At 41.4% G+C, this 18,326-nt stretch overlaps 1 protein-coding gene across 1 annotated transcript; it reads right to left on the minus strand.

Annotated features, from left to right (window-relative positions):
* Window positions 1-1,136: 1,136 nt before the first annotated feature.
* On the minus strand, window positions 1,137-15,715 carry f8 (coagulation factor VIII, procoagulant component; the record flags this gene model as incomplete). Its single annotated transcript, XM_083891446.1, is given in 27 exon segments — window positions 1,137-1,312; window positions 1,922-2,104; window positions 2,860-3,005; window positions 3,127-3,271; window positions 4,230-4,385; window positions 4,504-4,589; window positions 4,681-4,752; window positions 4,969-5,085; window positions 5,248-5,430; window positions 5,530-5,758; window positions 6,120-6,359; window positions 6,464-6,629; window positions 7,100-7,242; window positions 7,338-8,194; window positions 9,229-9,438; window positions 9,527-9,671; window positions 9,780-9,997; window positions 10,648-10,735; window positions 10,869-11,034; window positions 11,141-11,420; window positions 11,509-11,629; window positions 12,870-12,973; window positions 13,082-13,264; window positions 13,481-13,693; window positions 14,549-14,671; window positions 14,762-14,864; window positions 15,518-15,715. Coding segments are annotated over 27 exon segments (5,031 nt in total). The 3' UTR covers window positions 1,137-1,156.
* Window positions 15,716-18,326: the final 2,611 nt, after the last annotated feature.

Here is an 18,326-nt window from a genome sequence, read left to right on the forward strand (position 1 = left end):
AGCTAATTTGTTCATTGTTTCTACCAGGAGAACCTGGTGGAGGTGGATAAGCCAAAATAACAGATCGGGGACAGATGGACTGAAGAGAGAACAAGATAAAGCGGGAAGAAAACAAAGGAAAGGAAATCTCTTATCAACATCCAAATATGGGATTTATCTATGGCTACTCTCACCGAGCATGGTATAAAGCTTTGAAATCCCATGTGCTCGTTAGAATGTTGCATCCCTGTATATTTGTGTTGGGGTTGTTGTAAAGCAAAACTAAGAAGAAACATTTTGAACTTTTCCAGAGTCTATCATATTTACACAAGCTTAACAAGGTTCTGTAGTTAGCACAGCTTATCCGTGTTTATGCTAAACGTGATATCTATCCTTTTAACACGTTATATCCACTTTAGCATGACTATAATTCCCATCATAACAGGATAGAACGCCACATTAGCAAAAGAATGGTGAAAATGTAAACAACATCGTGGCTGCAGAAGAAATTTGGCTTTTCTCGTACAAAGTCCTAAAAATGGTCGTATAACAACTTTGTCCATTGTAAAACTAGATTCTTTACACACACACACACACTGCTACTAAAACGCTGCGGCATGCCGGCTGGTGAGTGCGGTGCCTATGGCAAGCCGTTTTAACATTTAACAGCTAGACTGGATATTTATTACAGATATCTGTAATTCAATTCTTCCTATCCACAATGAAATTCTTCCTATCCACTATGACATTCTTCCTAGGATAAATGACATCACTTTTGCCATTCATGTCTATTGGGCTTTCTATTTCAGATATCCACAATTACGTTCCTCCTATCCACAATGACATGCTTCCTATCCACAATGGCATGCTTCCTATCCACAATGTCATTCTTCCTAGGACAATTACCGTAAATGTTATTATGACTAGTAACTATTGGATTGAAGATATCTGAAATGGGAGTTTCTCCGAGTAAGAATTCTATTGCAGACATCCAGAATGTTCATTCTAGATATCCAGAATGTAATTGTGGATATCTGAAATGACAGTTGTGGATAGGAAGAATGTCATTGTAGATATCTGAAAAAAAAAATGTTGACTAGGAAGAATTGAATTACAGATATATATATATATATATATAATACATATCCAGTCATATCCATACATATCCGTTCGGTCTTTAGAACACCTGCTGCGTGTCACAGCCCAGGATCTCCAGACGCAGGGCGATGTTGTTGATCCAGCCCCGCGGGTGGACGCGGAGGTAACGGCCGAACAAGGGAGGATCAAACACAGTGACAGCTTCATCGTCCGAATTGTTGTTTCCTGTGAAGATCTGAGGGTAATGGAAAGAAACCAAGAGAAGACGCTAGCCCTTTAGTAGATGAAGAATTGTTATAAACAGTAAATACAAAATAATTATTAATTTAACCGGGGAACCAAATAATGTGGAATGCGCTCTTTGTTTTTTCTCACGTACCAGGTAAAAGCCGAGTAACAGCGTTTTAAAACCAAATGTAGTCGGGCATGTGATGTCTGGCTAAGCCCAAAACACATAACAGTATGCCGAGGAAAGAAACTGTTTAGCTTTGGCAAAGTTGTCTCGCTTGAAAAGAGCTAGACTTGACCACCGAGCAAATCTGGGCATCACGTTTAAGATCGCTGTCCAGTCTCACACCCAGTTTGTGGCTGTAGGTGTCAAATATTGACTCATATAACCCAGATTAACATGAAGTTAGGAGGTGACCTCAGTCTTTTTTATCATTAAGTGGCGTTAGTTGTGTCACAAAAAATACATTTTCTTGTTGTAGTGGCACATTAATTTGACTGTCGTCGGCATAAAGATGGAACGCCAAAGAGTAAAGAAAATGTGGGACATTACACTTTTAGAGACGGGGGAACCTGGCTCCTATTAGCAGAGAAATGCTCAAACTGAGTGCTTTACCTGCTCTCTCCGGGAGCTGTCCTCTAACACGCTGCTCCAGGACACTCCGTCAAGACTGACGGTGACGGAGAATTCTGTCACCATCATTTCGGTCCACACGGATCTGGCTCCTTGTGTGATGACTCCAGTGATGCGTTTCACTTTACCCAAGTCGACCTGCAGCCACTCGTGTGGGTTGTCATACTGCAACGAAGGCGGACGGAAGACACACTTTTAGATTTTGGATGGGGAAAAAACTGAAGACAAAACAAAGAAACAAAAAATACCAACAGAATATGGTTAAAACAACTTGTTCAGACACACTATTTATTATTACGACTATGATGTGGTTTATGTACAGCACTTTGTAAATAACCTGTTGAACTGAGTTGAGCTTCAGCCTTAGGCTAAAAAACCTGGCAACAATACTTTAGGAAAACCAGAAAAAGTTCCTGGTGATGCATATTTTTGATTTGATGTAATGATTTGAAGCAGAAACAGCACTTTCCTGCGCTGATCTAACACTCAAACCTCTCACATTGATATAAACAAGGAAAAGTAATTCAGCGTTGACCCATGATAATCTGTATCCTGCACACGTTCCTGTTTAGGCTAACATTAAGACAAATAACGGAACGCTGTCTGTGACTGCTGGTAAAAAGAAAAATGTTCCTCCAAGACCTCCAAGTTGTTGACATGGAGGTTGATCCAGAGTGTTTGACCTCTGTCCATTAATCACAAGTGTTGGCGTGTGACTTTTAATGACAGCTCAACACTTTGTCAGAAGGACAAATCACACCTCTGACGCTCACAGCTGCAAAGTGTGAAACGGATAAGCTTGAGAGAGGAGGACAGGAAGAAGGATAGAGGGATGGGAACGACAGGGAGGGAAGTCTTATAATGTGTAATAAACCTGGACTGTAGGTAGAATACAATGTTTTTGTTAATATATTCTGTACCATTGGCCTCCAGGCGTTGGCTCCTCCTTCCTGATGGAGCCGGGCCAGGCTGGGGTTCCACTTACGCAGCATAGACGAATGAGATGAGGAAGCATTAAAGCTACTGTCGGGAATCCCCCTCTGGAGTCCAAGAGGAAGGGAGCAGCCTGGCAACACATACACACAAACAGAGAGAGAAACACTCACTCGGGTGTACACAGAGTCCGTCTCTGCATTTTCATTCAGAGACGCGAACACTTCAGTAAATCACAGCTCGGTGGAACTCACTGTTGAGATCGCAGCCCATCAGCTCCAGTCGGAGCGCAGGCTTTTGCACAAAGCTGAACGGCTCAATCCTGACGTAGCGAGCCACAAACGGCGGAATAAAGCTGTTGGTTTTCACTCTGCTACTGTCCATGTTGCCATGGAACACCTAAAACATGCGAAAAACATGAATAGTAAGTAAAAATGACTGCAAAAAACCCCACAAACATTTACATGGCAAAAATCATCAGTAAATCAAGCTTAAGTATATTTTAAGGCAACATCTGCAAGATGATGCTAGTTCACAAGACGGTATATTTAAAATTATTTTAATAAGATAACCATGATGTCTCAGAAATAGCAGATTTTACTTAATCTAATGTGCTAATCAACAGATTGGGATGATGATGATGATGATGTTTCCAGACATGGGACATTGAATGTGTATTATTTCCTTATTATTATTGTTTTCTTCTTATATTATCATTGGATTATTTTTTTCCCATGTTATTACTATATGACTTCAAATGCCTTATTTTGTTTGCCTAAGTTCCAAGTGTTTTTTAATCCTGGTTCAATGACCAAATACAGTTTATTATTTATTATATACAGTATGTATATGTGTAAATTTATGTATGTGTATATATAGAATATCAGGAATGAGCCAAAACTGACACTGAGTGTACGCATTAGTCTAAAATTTTCCATATAAACACTTGACTAAGCAGCGTGTGAGAACGTGGTCGGATAATTTCTTCTTTATGGGAGCTGAATATTGCTCATACAGTTTAAAATGGGTTTTTTATGGCGATGCAGCAGTGCAGCTAATAGGTGAGTCGTTTAAAAAGATATAAAAAATGACTTTATCAGACTGAGATCGGTACCAGCAGACACCCAAGGGTGTGATATCAGAGCGGTATGAAGCCATCACCACAGAATACACACAATGGAGCACATGGTTAAAGTCAGTGCTCTCCTCGTCTGTTTATCTGTGCGATGAGGGAACTGCGTGTTCCTGGTATTCTGGGCTCAGCTTCTGTAATGCTGAGAAACTCATTTCCTGAAGAATGAATGTTTTATTATTATTAATAATAATATCACTATTGTGATCTGAGTTGAGGTCATACGTTGTTCTGCCTGGTGCTGTTTCCTCTGTATGTGATCCAGTTATCCAGGTCCAGACTGTAGGCGACGGTGAAGAATGTGATGTAGTGGTCCCTCAGCTTTGACCTGACCCCCTGTGTCTGCACACCGTGCAGCAGGGTTGGCCTCTGGAGGTCCACCTAAGATCAGACACACTGCATTTAACTCTGCTCATGTGGGGATTACACTGATAATAAGAGTGAGCACCACGTATTGTCCTAGATACAAACAAACATGAACGGAGGAAGATTGTCTGACCTGTATCCATGACATCTTGTTTCTGCCCATCCAGGCATTGATATAACCGGTCTGATCCAGCCGAGCCAGCCGAGGCTCCCAGCTATCTGGACACACACAAGTAAACATGTGTTTTCATGAAGCTATCTTCCATTTTCAGTGCACTGGTTGTCATATGTATTTGACAAGTGTCTTTACCTATGTGATCTGATGCCGTGATCTGGAAATCCTCAATTCTTCCTGATTTCATCCCCAGAGGCAACACACATCCTGCATGTCATTTCACAAAAAAATCAAGTATAAGAACTACGGAAGTGATCCTGCAGGACATTGTGTGGGTTGGGTTTCACATGATTATCATTATTTCAAAGGTTTCCCAAGGTACAAATTGGGAATACTATGTCAGTCTCAGATTATCAAAAACATACAGACACTGCCATTCCTGGATCCACTGGCTTATTACCGCTAGATTACACATCAACCTACGTGGATTATACACCAGTAGTTTAGCCCTCATGCCGGCCAGCTGGTAATCTCCAACAGTGCACTCCACCAACCAAGTGCCCACTGTAGGGGGTCTCATCTCTACTGTGCCAAACACTCCTGGAGGGGGAAGGATGGAGATTTGCAAAAGAGAGTAATAACATAAATTAGACAACAGGCAATGGAGCAATATAGGAAATGGATTTGGAAATAAACGGCATGACATACTATACGTTACACAGCCGGAAACAACAATATGTATGAATGCATATGTGCATTTACCAGGGAAAAGGTTGTAGACCCCCATACGGTGTTCCTGGTCAGTGTGAACGGTGAACGGCAAACCGTGGAAGTGCACGGCGTGGTACTCGCCGTCGCTTCCCACATTCAACAAGTGCCACCTCACTCTCTGGTGCTGGGCGACCAACAGACCGGGTAGTGTCTCAGCCACGTAACCATTTATTGCTACATGGGGGGAAAAACAAAAAACACACTATTGCTTCTAAGGAAACACGATTTAGAAATGAAATGACACCACCGCTCGTTAATCTTTATGATCCTGACCTGCAAACTTGTTGCTGGTGTGATACCAGGGATCCTCAATGTTGACCTGACATGGCGGCGCACAGTGCCTCTGTAGATTCTCTTCCAGGTACCAGCTTTTAGTTTCATCAAAGGTGTGGAAGAGCAGGGAAAACTCTTGGATGTCCGCCTGAGTGTTCTGACGAGTCCGAAGGGTGCCGGGCTTACAGATGACCAGTGGACCGATCAGACCTGAGTGAAGGTCCCTCTCCTGAATATGAGAGAACATACAAAACGTAAATATGTAATGTCTTGAATCAATTGAATCTTTACTTAACAGATAAAAGTACAGGAAACTCAGGGTCCTCAGGATTTATCACATAAGAAACTTTCATGCCACTGTGGATTCGGGGGGAAAAGTTTCAAGTCCAAGTTTCAGCTCGTTTTTGGGAAAAACCCTAACCCTCTCTGTAGGTTCTTCCTCATTCGTACCAGGTTTTAGTCCCTAAGAAGACCACTGGTCCTGATAAAGTCAATGTGTTTTGCCATAAAATGTCCTAAAGAGGCAACAAATACAAGAGCAAACAAACAAACAGACACATAATAGCAGATAAACAGGTACATAAACTGACCTTGTCAACAGTGGAATAGTACGCTCCGGTCTTGCAGTCAAATTCAAGGTCAGTGGGTCCTTGTTTCCTGGTTATTCTCCAGTTGTAGGTCCGTGCCTCCCCAGGAGCCACAGGCTCCCCTGGGACACCCGGTGGTGCAGAGGAGGCATAGGTCTGAGCAATGCCGGCCCCCTGGCTGCGGTCATAGACTCCGTGCAGGTGCAAAGAGTACGGCCTGGACGCCTTGTTTTTGAAGATCACCTTGAATAAAGACCATGAGGGAAACAACATCAAACATCTACTAAATGTGACAAGAGTGGAGCCATTTTTGCATCATTTACAAATGTTATTTTTGTGTCACTCACAGTCACAAGGTCGTTAACCTCAGCTCTGATGAAAGGTCCCATGATTCCCAGGTGTTCCTGAAGCTCTCCTATGTGTATGGGATGTAGGAAGTCTTCACCTCTGTAGCCTCTGAACACCACCTTCTTATACTGTGGCAGGAACTTCCTCATCCCTCGACGCATCTCTCTAAAAAAAGAGGTGTAGAGTCAGTGCTGATACTTTGACATTGACTGGACTGGATTGAATGTTGCTGGTAAGCATGTTGTCCATGTTTATCATGCTTACATGGCAACATTTGGAGAGGAAGGTAGTAAGTTTGTACTGTAATGGTAAAACCTCCCCGATACCTACAATAGACAAAGCAGCGTGAAAGCTCCGTATGAAATGGTAGAGTCTTTGTCTATTGGAGGAATGCGATGGGGAGCTGCTCAGGCATAAATGTGGAGTGTTCATTTTGTTCAAGGTCTTTCTCCAGCAAGGATCACTCCTGTGAAGATTGACCTTTTCCTTGTCGGCCGGCAGAAGGTCTTTATATTTCATTCTTCACCAGCAGCAGAGAAATTCCCACAACAGTACAAAAATTGGACAATAGCTGATCAAAACATCAAACCTTGCGTGGAAATCTGGATGAAAATAATTTTTTAATAATTACTGACCTGGGTTTGATGAGCTGATGTGGTTTTTTGATACCGTAGTCCCACGTGATCTCCTCTGCCGCGATGTAGAACGTGCGGTATCTAAAGCCTCCTGAGCGTGGGTCCAGATAATCTGAGGACGATATGTCTGATGTGCTGTTTATCTAAAATAAATAAATAAATAGAGAGTTTGGTTTTCTGGCATCAGGCACTTACACATTGACACTCAAGCTAACACACATAAATGGTGTTGCAGTACCTGACTGTTGTAGTCATAATCATACTCCAGAGACAGATCAGTTTGTGTGCTGTTGTTTTCCGTGGTGTTCTTGTATCCCAGGTCCAGCAGATCAACTGTGCGTGACTCAGGCTCAGTCTGGATGTGATTTTCCCAAACAAAGCTTACAACTGTTTCTTCTGAAGCACTTCCTGGCTCCACTGGTGACACCGTCTTCCCATGAAGGGCATCACCGTCGCTGTTCAATAAGATCTCATTGCTTTCTTCTGATGATGATGATGTTTCACTCCATTCCTCAGACTTTACCTCAGCACTAGTGTCAGTCCAGTTTTCCATATTCTCTCCACTGATCTCTATCTCAGCTACTCCTTCTTCTGAGGCTCCTGAGCTGATGTCTCCATCTGTACAGTTTCTGTCTACTTGTCTTCTCTGTCTGCTGCTTCTCCTTTCTCCACTGTCAGTCTTGTTCTCACTCACTAACCACTCCCCATTCCTCTCTATGTCCTCCAGGATATCCTGAGGGATTCCTCCGTCTGACACATCGTTTGAGGTTTCTCCTTCTTCTGACGATCCTGCGACTCTCCTCAGCTGACATAACACCTCTCCTTCAGCTGCTTCGGTCGTATTATGAATGACGTTTTGATCGGTGTTGTTGTCAGCTCGGGGTTTCTTGCACACCTTCACCAAAACAGTATGATTTTGAGGTCTTCTGCCTCTGGGCTGTAGAGAAATCTCATCGAGGTAGTCAGAGAGATCCTCTTCCATTCCGTCTCGATCGACTAACGGGAGATCTCCCTTATCACAGGGAAGAACGGTGTACCGGATGCTCATGCCGAGGCTTTTGAGGCTGCCGTCAAAGGCACTGATCTCCCACTCACCTGAGAGAAGAGAGAGGTCATGTGACTTGAGTGGAAGCTTGTTCTCTGATGGCACATGTCCTGCATGTTTTAGATGTGTTTCCCTGCTCAAACACACACTTGATTCTAATGGTCAGCTCTTCAGTGAGCTCTGCTGAAGCCTGAAAACGACCCATTTATTTGAATCAGGTGTGTTGGAGCAGGGAAACACATCTAAAACATGCAGGACAGTGGCTCCACCGGACCAGGAGTGAGAAACCCTGGTCTACATCATTGCCCAATACATATGAGAGATAATGATTGCCTATCAAAATGCTTTATTGTGTCTTAACCAGTGTTGGACCCTAATGCACGTATGTCTCTGCAGTTTGGGTACAGTAACTGTGTGGTAGCCCACTTTTTGATTGTATTTAAAAAAACGTTTTATGGTAATATAACTAAGTACCTCAACACCTGTAAATATGTCAGATAGTGGCCTTAAAGCTTAATGCTCAAAAAGAGCTAAATGTATTTAATCACATTTAAGTTACCGCCAGGACCTTGACTTGTTGAGTATGTTCCACACTTCCCTCCTTAAGGCTTCCAAATAAATTATCTACTGTAGATTATAGTATTTACCACATTTTAAGGCAAAAATCTAACTTTTTCTTAGTAGATTATATACATTTAAAGACTTCTAATGATGCCTTTTTAGTTTATCTTCTTTGAAATATGCAGGTATGGACACAGAAAACACGGCTCAGTGGCGATAGAGGTCAAAAAGGTATAGCTGTGTTTCTTAAAGCGGTGCTGTGTCACACAGCGCTGATGAATCCTAGTAAAGTGAGACAGCAAATTATGGTTGGAATAAGGACCTGGATTTGTCGTTTCAGAAAGCTCTGCAGGTGCACCTAAGGTTTGGTGTAAGTCTGGAGGCGGTACAGCTACGTTAGCATTGTCTTGGCACCACAAGTTACTCAGAGGAGCTTCAAGTCCGTCTGTGACTAAGTCCACACCAGAGATGCTTCAAATTAGGTTACTCCAACTGTTTAACCTCTACATGTCCAGAAGCTTACCTGACAACTCTGTCTCCATGGGAACAGTAATGCCAGTCATGGGGAACAGGGTGAGAACTGACTGGTAAAGGCCTTGGGACTGAAACAGGTTTCCCGTAAAGTAAACAGAGAGGAAGTCACTCTGGGTTCCCACACTGACCACATGCCAGAATGTGACGTCAGTCTGACACATCACAAACTGACGCCCGCTGAACATGATGCCATTCACACCTGGAAGAGAGAAGGGGAAATACTGATACTGAGCATATACTGTTTCCTCTCTCTATATATGCCAATATAACATCAAAAGTGAACTCACTGTAAATGACATTGGAGTTGTAGAATTCAGGGTCCTTGAGGTTCGAGGAGTTCTGGTTGTACTTCTGCATGTTTTCATCGAAGTACCAACTTTGGTTCTCGTCAAAGACGGCAAAAGTCAAACTCCACTCTTTATCTGGGCCCACCTGCACTCAGCCATCCATTCAGTAAAGGACACAAAACATGAAATTAAATCACACATTGACGCTAATTAAGTGCTACTAAATGTGCAGATTCTTAAACGTTCTTCTGACCAGGCGTCCTCTTCTGTCGATGGCATCATACTTGCAGATGAGCAGGGTGCCCACCAGTCCCGATACCAAGTCCCTCTCTGGTGAGACGGTGCTCTGATACAGCTGGGTGAGACACTGGGGGTCTCCCTGCAGGGGCCCATCATCTGTCGTTAGCCTCCAAATGTAGCCAAACGTGCCGTTCGGGGGCACACCCATGGAGCGCAAGTTCTGCCCTGCATCTGTTCGATGAAAGGAAATTAGATTTAAAAAAAAAAAAAATAATAATAATAATAAAAAAATCGATGTACAGTAAGTAATTTGGGATGTTAACTACATAAAACAGCATGACAGACGATAAGACAAACAAAGAGTTTCCATAAAGGTTGTTCTGTTTTTAACCGATATTCCCAAAGTACATTTATGTAAAATATTAGGTCATGATTGGTTTCATTTTTCCCTGCTTTCTGGGATGATCTGTTATCACCCTACAGATCAATGTGATTGTGGTACACTCTTAGAAATAAAAGTGCTAAGTAGAACCATATAAGGTTCTTGGGCTTGTCCTCATAGGAGAACCCTTTTTGGCTTAAGGTAGAACCTTTTTTCCACCTGGAACCCTTTTAAGAACCTGTATTCAGGAAATGGGTTTTAAAGGGTTCTCTGGATCAAAATGATTCTTACTGGAACCATCAGTGTTACCAAGAACCCTTGAAAAACCCTTTCTTGGGGAAAGGGTTTTTCAGAAGCAAATGGTAGGAAGGACCCTTTTGGAACCCTTATTTCTAAGAGTGTAGAGACTCCAAACCCAACAACAAATGATATGAAAACCACAAAAAAAAATGTCTTAAAAATACAATCTGTTTGTTTGTGTCTGTGTTTTGAGATTTACCGTTTGCGCTTCGATGAAGTGGGAAGATCTTGGTCAGGCCATTGGGGTAAATATTGAAGGGTCGACTGGCCAGGTTTCTAAAAGTGATCTGGAAACACAAGATAAACCCAGGGAAGATGAATAGAAAAAATCAAACAAAGATCTTCTTTTTTCACAGAACCTGTTTATTTCTTTCTATTCTAGCTCATTTACGTGATATCGTCATAAAAACAGCGACTCACGTGGAACTGATCGTTGACTTTTCCTTTCAGAAGTGGACCCAGTAAGTTCTTGGCAGGGCTTTTCCTCACAGTGAACGATGCATCCGTGTATTCTACATATGCAACCTTTTTGTACTTGTAACCCAGGTGATGGGGCGATGCAGGGAAATATCTGGACTTCAAATCACTGATGAGGATTAAGAAATTGAAATCACAGTTAATATCAAAACAGTTCACTGACTCACTTTTAGATGATTTTAGATGACTTTTAGATGTTCCTCCATCTCTCCTACCTGTCTGTGGGTTTGAGATGAGGAGCGTAGTCCCATGTGACTTCCTCAGCAGCAATAAAATGCTCCCAGATTTTGGAGTCCTGTCCTCTGCTGGATCTCACCTGCACCTGAGGTTTCTTAGGCTGAAAGCTTATAGTATTGAACATATGCTCTGAATTTTCCTCACTGTAGTCGTCACTGTAGTCGCCATATGCGCTGTGTTTGACGTTACGCCGATCTGGTCCCGGCACAGCGACGACGTCGGGGCATTTCTCCACTGTGAACAATGCGTTCATGCCATCTGCGGGAGCAGTAGTGCATATTATAACAACCAGAGCAACGACTCCGATGAATTAATCTTTGTCAGAGTAACGGATGTGTGTTGTTACCATGGTGGTGAGAATGAATCTGACAGCTGATGAGGAAACGTCCGATCGCAGCAGGTCTCATTTCTGCTGTGATAAAGGTCATGGGGGTCACCTCCATGGTGACCTTACGATGAGTCAACACCTGAAAAAAACCACAACAAAAAGCCAATACGTTAGATTTTATATAGAACAGAAACATAGAAACTGTTTTCAGCTGTGCTAACATCATTGCACAAGGCTTTTCAGGGTTTTCTAATCATCCAATAGCCTTCTAACGCGATTAGCAAACACAATGTACCATTAGAACACTGGAGAGATGGTCACTGGAAATGGGCCTCTATACACCTATTTACATATTCCATTAAAAACCAGATGTTTGCAGCTAGAATAGTCGTTTACCACATTAACAATGTACAGAGTGTATTTCTGATTCATTTAATGTTATATTCATTGAAAAAAGGGCTTTTCCTTCAAAAATAAGGACATTTCTAAGTGACCCCAAACTTTTGAATCATAGTGTATTTGTAAAACTAGGAATTGTCTTTCAAATCTTAAAGGTGCCATATGTAAGAATGTGGCCAAAAAAACGGTTACTACATCCAAATTCAAAATACAGAGGTCTTTCAGGTTTCATTTTCTTACGTAACTGGCAACCCGTGGTTGCTCGGCAGCTGAGACTCTACTGACTGCAATGATTGGTGGATGGCAGTAGGTGGCGCCACATGCCAACACATGATTTGCAGTCTGCAAAATATATTTTTTTTATGCAAATATTTTGGCTGTACTGTTGTTGTTGGTGAGTTCAGTTTGTTATGTGAACATTATTCCTGAGTCTCTGTGACATATTAGGAGGATTTTATGGCCAGTTGCTGTAGATTTATTACATAATGCACCTTTAAATAAGAAGATAAACCAAAGAGACAAAAGTTAAGATAAAATAATACCGACAAATTCAACACAGAAGATGGAGTCATCAATACCACAGTTTAAAATGCAGAATACTGAAAAAGATGGTTGCGGTGGAGAAGGCTATTCTGATTAAGTGAGTTTGGAGTTGAGATTTGAAACTAGGTAGGGAGTGCATTCCAGAATTAGGGGGGCCGAACGGAAGAAAGATCTGAGTCCCATTGTGGACAGACGGGCAGGCGGCATTGAGAGGAATAAGGGAAGGTGTGTAAGTGTGGAGGAGAGTGAGATATGGTGGAGCTCGGTTATGGAGGCCTTTGAATGTTAAAAGAAGGTATTTTGATACAGTACATGCTGACATGTAGCAGAAGACTGCTACAAACTGCACTTCACTTCAGACATTTTGTTCATCTAAGTTTTAACACATGAAAAAGCTTCTGAAATGTTCATTATGAAATAATTAGTCACTGAATTACCTGCAGCGAGTGATCCTGAAACTGAATGGAGTGGATTTCTGGCGCTGAGCCTACGCCAATCAAATGCCAAAACACGTGATTGCGGCCTTGACACATTGTCAAACCTACGGAGAGAAAACAATGAGGCCAAATTCCTTGTACGCAGCAGCCACTGATACACAGGCGAGTGTTAGCGACACTTAACATTACCACATGACACTGTGGCTCATTACCAGGTAACGTAGAGTTAACATATCCATTGATGGTGTGGTATTTCTTCCTGTTATTGCTCCTCTTGAACTTCTCTCTGCTCATCCTCTCTCCTAATTCTCCGTACCAGCTCTTGGTCTCGTCGAATACGGCAAAGAGCAGGACAAACGCTGGGTCTCTCCTCTTGCCTTCGACTGTTAAGGCACCTGGGGAAAAAAAAGGGGAAAGCATGAAACATACAGAGAGGTTTGAAGAACAGCAAAGGATGACGCTTTCAAGCACAATTCAACACTTTAAAACACTGCATCCTCCAACAACTTAATAGATTTTGGGTTGACAGTTGAGACGTTGGAAAGCTCCTTCCACAACGAGAAAGCTCGACTTGCAAATAAAAGCTGACTCTTTCTCCTCATAATACTGACTCGATTTGCAGATGAGCAAGGCGCCGATGAGTCCCGAGTTGACGTCTCTGACTGTGTCCACCTGGGACGAGTAGGAGTAAGTGAGGCAGTCGGGGTCGCTGCTGGTGGGTCCATCTTTAGGACTGATGTCCCACACGTATTCATAGTATCCTCCTGGAGAGACGGCGTCATCCTCCTTCTCCTGACCCGCCGTGGAGTCATCGTACCCGGCTCCTGGAAATAAAAAGACATGCAGCATGACTCGTTCAGGAGAAGTGGGTGAAAACAGGAAAGTCACTTAAACAAAAAAGGACTCATTATTATCACTTTTTCACTGTCTTGTTGATCAATGAAATGATTGAATCAATCAGCTGAGATTCATGATGCTGAGCAACGATAACTTAAATCATAAAAACCAGCTACAGGCCACAAACTTTTTTTCCTCACCGTTCACTTCACTGATTAAGCTGCATCATGGATGTGACAGGAGCAGCTTTTCAGATTATGATTAACTTCCACGAGAAGAATCTAACCCAGTGGCAGGAAGACATGAGTCATTGACAGGAAGTGACCGCTCTGGATCTACGGCAGCATTAGGACGTGAGCCAAAGTCTGCGAGGATTAATCTTGAAAAGCTCCTCACATCATGTTTATACCATTATCACATTTGCAGACATCTATTGTCGCCCTGTAGAGTTGTTTGGCTCTAACATGCTGCGCAAAATCTGCACACACAAGATAATGGAAACCGTTGCGAGTTTCAATTTCTCAGGAATGAGGGGGGGGGGGGGGGGGGGGGGGCAACTTTTTGGGCAAGTAAAACCTTTTTTTTCCTGGATGATTATGTCTACAGTTAATCACCCAAAAGTAATTTTAAACGTCTTTAAATGCTATTGCTCACTTTTGGCCACAAGTCGAACGTCTGACTAAGATTTAGGTCACTTTGGCACTTTTTTAAAAATGTCTTTCCTTCTAAAATCTGAGTCAAGTTCTTGGTCATGATTTGACCACGGTGAACAGAATGCTGCTGACCAACAAGCCAGTTTGTAAAAAGCAGAAGGTTTAAAGGTTTGTTCACTTTCACTTTACCTTCAGACTGTTTCCAGTATGTGACTCCAACAGGGCTGATACTGTAGGGCTGAGAGGCCAGGTTTTTGAAGTGGACCACCACCCTGTCACCAGCCTGAGCGACGATCACCGGACCTTGAATACCTGCGGACAAAAATAAAACTTTCCTTGCAAATTCAGGATAACAATAAAAAGAGAAGATACAAGCTGTGAACATGATGAGAGGAGACCTACCTGTCCATGCTGGTCTTGGCTTGGGGACAGTGTATGTAGAATCTGTGTACTCCCGGTAAACTGCCTTGATGTATTTTTGTGTAATGTCTCTGGATCTTGATCTCCTGAAAATATAAAGTAGTTGCTTATTTCTACTTCTACTTATTTCTGTTTCTGAAAATAAGCAGAAATCACTCTCAGTTTGCCATAGTGTCATTCATAGACTGTTTCTGTAATGGTTAATATGTATGTAGAGGCTCTTTATTATTATTATTTTCAAATTTTACATAAAAAAATATTAAAGCACATTATTATCTCTTCATTAAGAAGTCATATTATAGATATTTACTTGTATTCCTGAACCGTGAAGAGAGAGTTTTAGTGGTTGAATGTTGAGACCAGTGATCCGGCTCAAATTTGGTTATAAATTTGGTAATATGTTATTTATTTTGCCAAATATTTAAACAACCTTTTGATTTTCTTTCTTTTATTTCTTATAGTTGGTGGACAGGTGGTCTAAGCACTGTATGTGTTACTGTATAAAGAGTATTACATGACACTTTAATAATTGAAATACATATATATATATATAAAAAACCTCCCCTATCTTATCAAGTTTACTTTTATTTATTTTAAAATCCAGAATCAGTACGAGTTCTTCCTTGGGCCATAATGGCCAGAACATGTTGACCTTCTTTTCACAAACTACTTCGTGAAAGTAATAATAAAACTTCAAAGACAGAGGTCTGAGGGACATTTTCAGAAGAGACATCACTAAAGAATCACTGACCTTTGATCAGTTGACGGTGGATCAGCATCTTCCACGTGAATATAGTCCCAGCCGATTTCTACAGCTGCGACAAAGTATTCTCTGACCGTGGCCGAAGAATTCTGGGCTTCGCCTGCGGACGAGCAGAGCGGCATCATCATCATTATCATCATCACCATCATCAGCATCACACGTGTCGCTGTCATCGCGGTGTGCGGCACCTGTCACACAGACTACAGCCCGGGTCTGCTGCTCCTCCTGCTGCCCGTCATATTTAAAGGCGATGGGTGTGTGCTGGGGCTGGTGGGGGGGAACTGAAGTGGCACGTGGGTCTGAAGTGGGTCTAATAGACTCACAAAGCTGAAGCACAATTAAAGTAATGTGACTTACTGTCTCCAAGCCAAAACCAAATTATATTACTATTCTAAAGAAATACCTCTTTCTATTGGATTTTAACTGTTTCTCATAACTTGTAAAAAGTAAAAAAAAATAATGAGTTATATATTACAATACAATATAATCCATCATGAACATGAATATAAACTACAAATAAGTGCCCTTTATTTGATCAAGGATTGAAATAACGTATACCTTATGAGAGGAGCATTTCAGGGCATGAACACTGGAACCATACTTTCATTACTCAGCTTTGCTGCCATCCCGTGGTACATAAGGAGTACTGCTGTACTTTTTGCTTCGCAAATGAACAGATGTTATAATTAAAAAAAATAAATAAATATATATATATATATATATATATATATATATAAAATAAAATACAATTAGGAGGCAGTCTATTATTGAAATGTTCACTGTTTTAATGCACATGTACAAAACATGTTTACAAATCCATACGAAAAGAATCACCACTATGAATTAAGCAGAATATGTGGAGAGAATATGTACAATTCATATTGGTTGTTGTTTACTTCTTGCCCTTAGTGTTGCACCCATTAGAGGAAAGTGATTTCATATGAAGGAAAAGGTTCATAAACACTTCAGAATTAGAGCTACTTTGTTTAGTGAAAACTTTATTATTCACAAACAAAAACGTTTTGCCATCATATCCAAGGGTACAAATTAAAATAAACAAGGAGATACATCTAAAATAAAGTCCTACACATTATGCAAAACAAAAAATAAATAATGAAACATATACAGCAGCGACAGAATCTGATGTGGCACTGATGGAGGAGTCTGGAAGAGGAGCAGACACTGGACGGTGTGTGGTGTGAAGATTTTCTCCAAGACGGACTTGATTAAACCATGTTTCTCCTGTAAATGACAATGAACACAATTACACATACAATATGAACGAAGATTTGACTTTTTTTCCCCCAGAAAAACATAAACATTTCAGCAAAATATGCCAACTGGGTTAGCTGTGAACGTTCTAATGTTGTCTACAGTATATAGGCTATGAATAACATTAGATGTTAGCATACACTGAAAATGACCGTGGATTAAAAACAGTGTCTGTGACTTCTTGAACAAACATGAATAACATTAAAAACATTTGAAAAACACTGATTAGCGAAAACAAGGTAGCTTTATGCTAACAGCTTACCTATATATCACTTATATGCACGTGACTATCAAACGTTACTTTGACAACGTTGTTGCTTTACTGCCGATAACTATGTGAGCAGAAAGAGTCGAGAATTAGAGTTACAGTCTTACCGCTCAGTGATGTTTTCCTACTGTGAATGGAGACAATAAACCCTCTGAGTTTCCAGCTTTTCCATGTCGGCGTCGTATCCAAACTCCGGGTGGTGTATCGTTGCAAACAAGCTAATAGCGCTAGCGTTAGCCTTCAGGCTATCAGCTTGTTTGCACCGCTAGGAATCTCTGACCGGCAAATGACGGGAACTTACTGCTTGTCCTTGTCTCGTTTTTACTACACGTCCAATACAATTTAGCACCATAGAAAAAACCCGTGAGTAATTTACACGTCTGTAATGTATTTACCAACTAATTCCTTACCGGGATTGTTGTGTTTACACAACTAACTAGCTTCACTCAATAATAAAGGGGAGTGAGGCCTGCTGCTGTGCGTCGCAGGGCTGCGCGCGCAGTGCATTCTGGGAGTTGTTGTCGTTCATCTACAGTACATGAGGCAAACATAGATTTTCTGCCTCTCTCGGCCTAGAAAACACTCTCTTCAAATTATTATTTCGCATTTCTACTACATAGAAAACCCAGTTTCAAATGTCATTAAATCAAAACAACCTTGGTATTTTAGTGCCTGTCTCTCAGAGATTTGTGAAAATGGAAAATTGGAGATTAAAATGAGTCTGCTATCATATTTCCTGGGAATGTTCTGTTCTTAAGAAGTTGGACGTCCTATTCCCCTGGAGAGAAAGACCATATTCTTCAGACTTGTGTCCCAAGATTTGCTAAAAACAGCGACTATTTAATAAATACACTGCTGGTTAGAGGGGAAAAAGACTGTGACAAGGAAACTGCTCTCATTGTAGAACTTTAAATGCATGGACATTTACAAAATGGAACCTCATAGGTCAGAGAAAAAAATGCTCCCCAATTGTCTTCTGTGATGAGCATTATACATTCATATTTACAAATATCAAAATGTGACAAACACAAATAGGAAATGTCAAAAACGTGTAACTTAAGAACATGTGTTTGATGCTAAAATCAATCAAACAAATCTGGTAACTATAAGTTCAGAGACTGTAACAAGCACATTGTGATCTATATCTCGACTGTAACTGATCAAGACAAAACAATATCAGTGGCAATAAAAAAATACTGTGTTACAGGTTCATCCACATGACAGTAATGCAGCAATATCGTGGC

Source organism: Microchirus variegatus (genome assembly GCF_963457635.1).
Source record: "Microchirus variegatus genome assembly, chromosome: 6".
NCBI classification, from domain to species: domain Eukaryota; kingdom Metazoa; phylum Chordata; class Actinopteri; order Pleuronectiformes; family Soleidae; genus Microchirus; species Microchirus variegatus.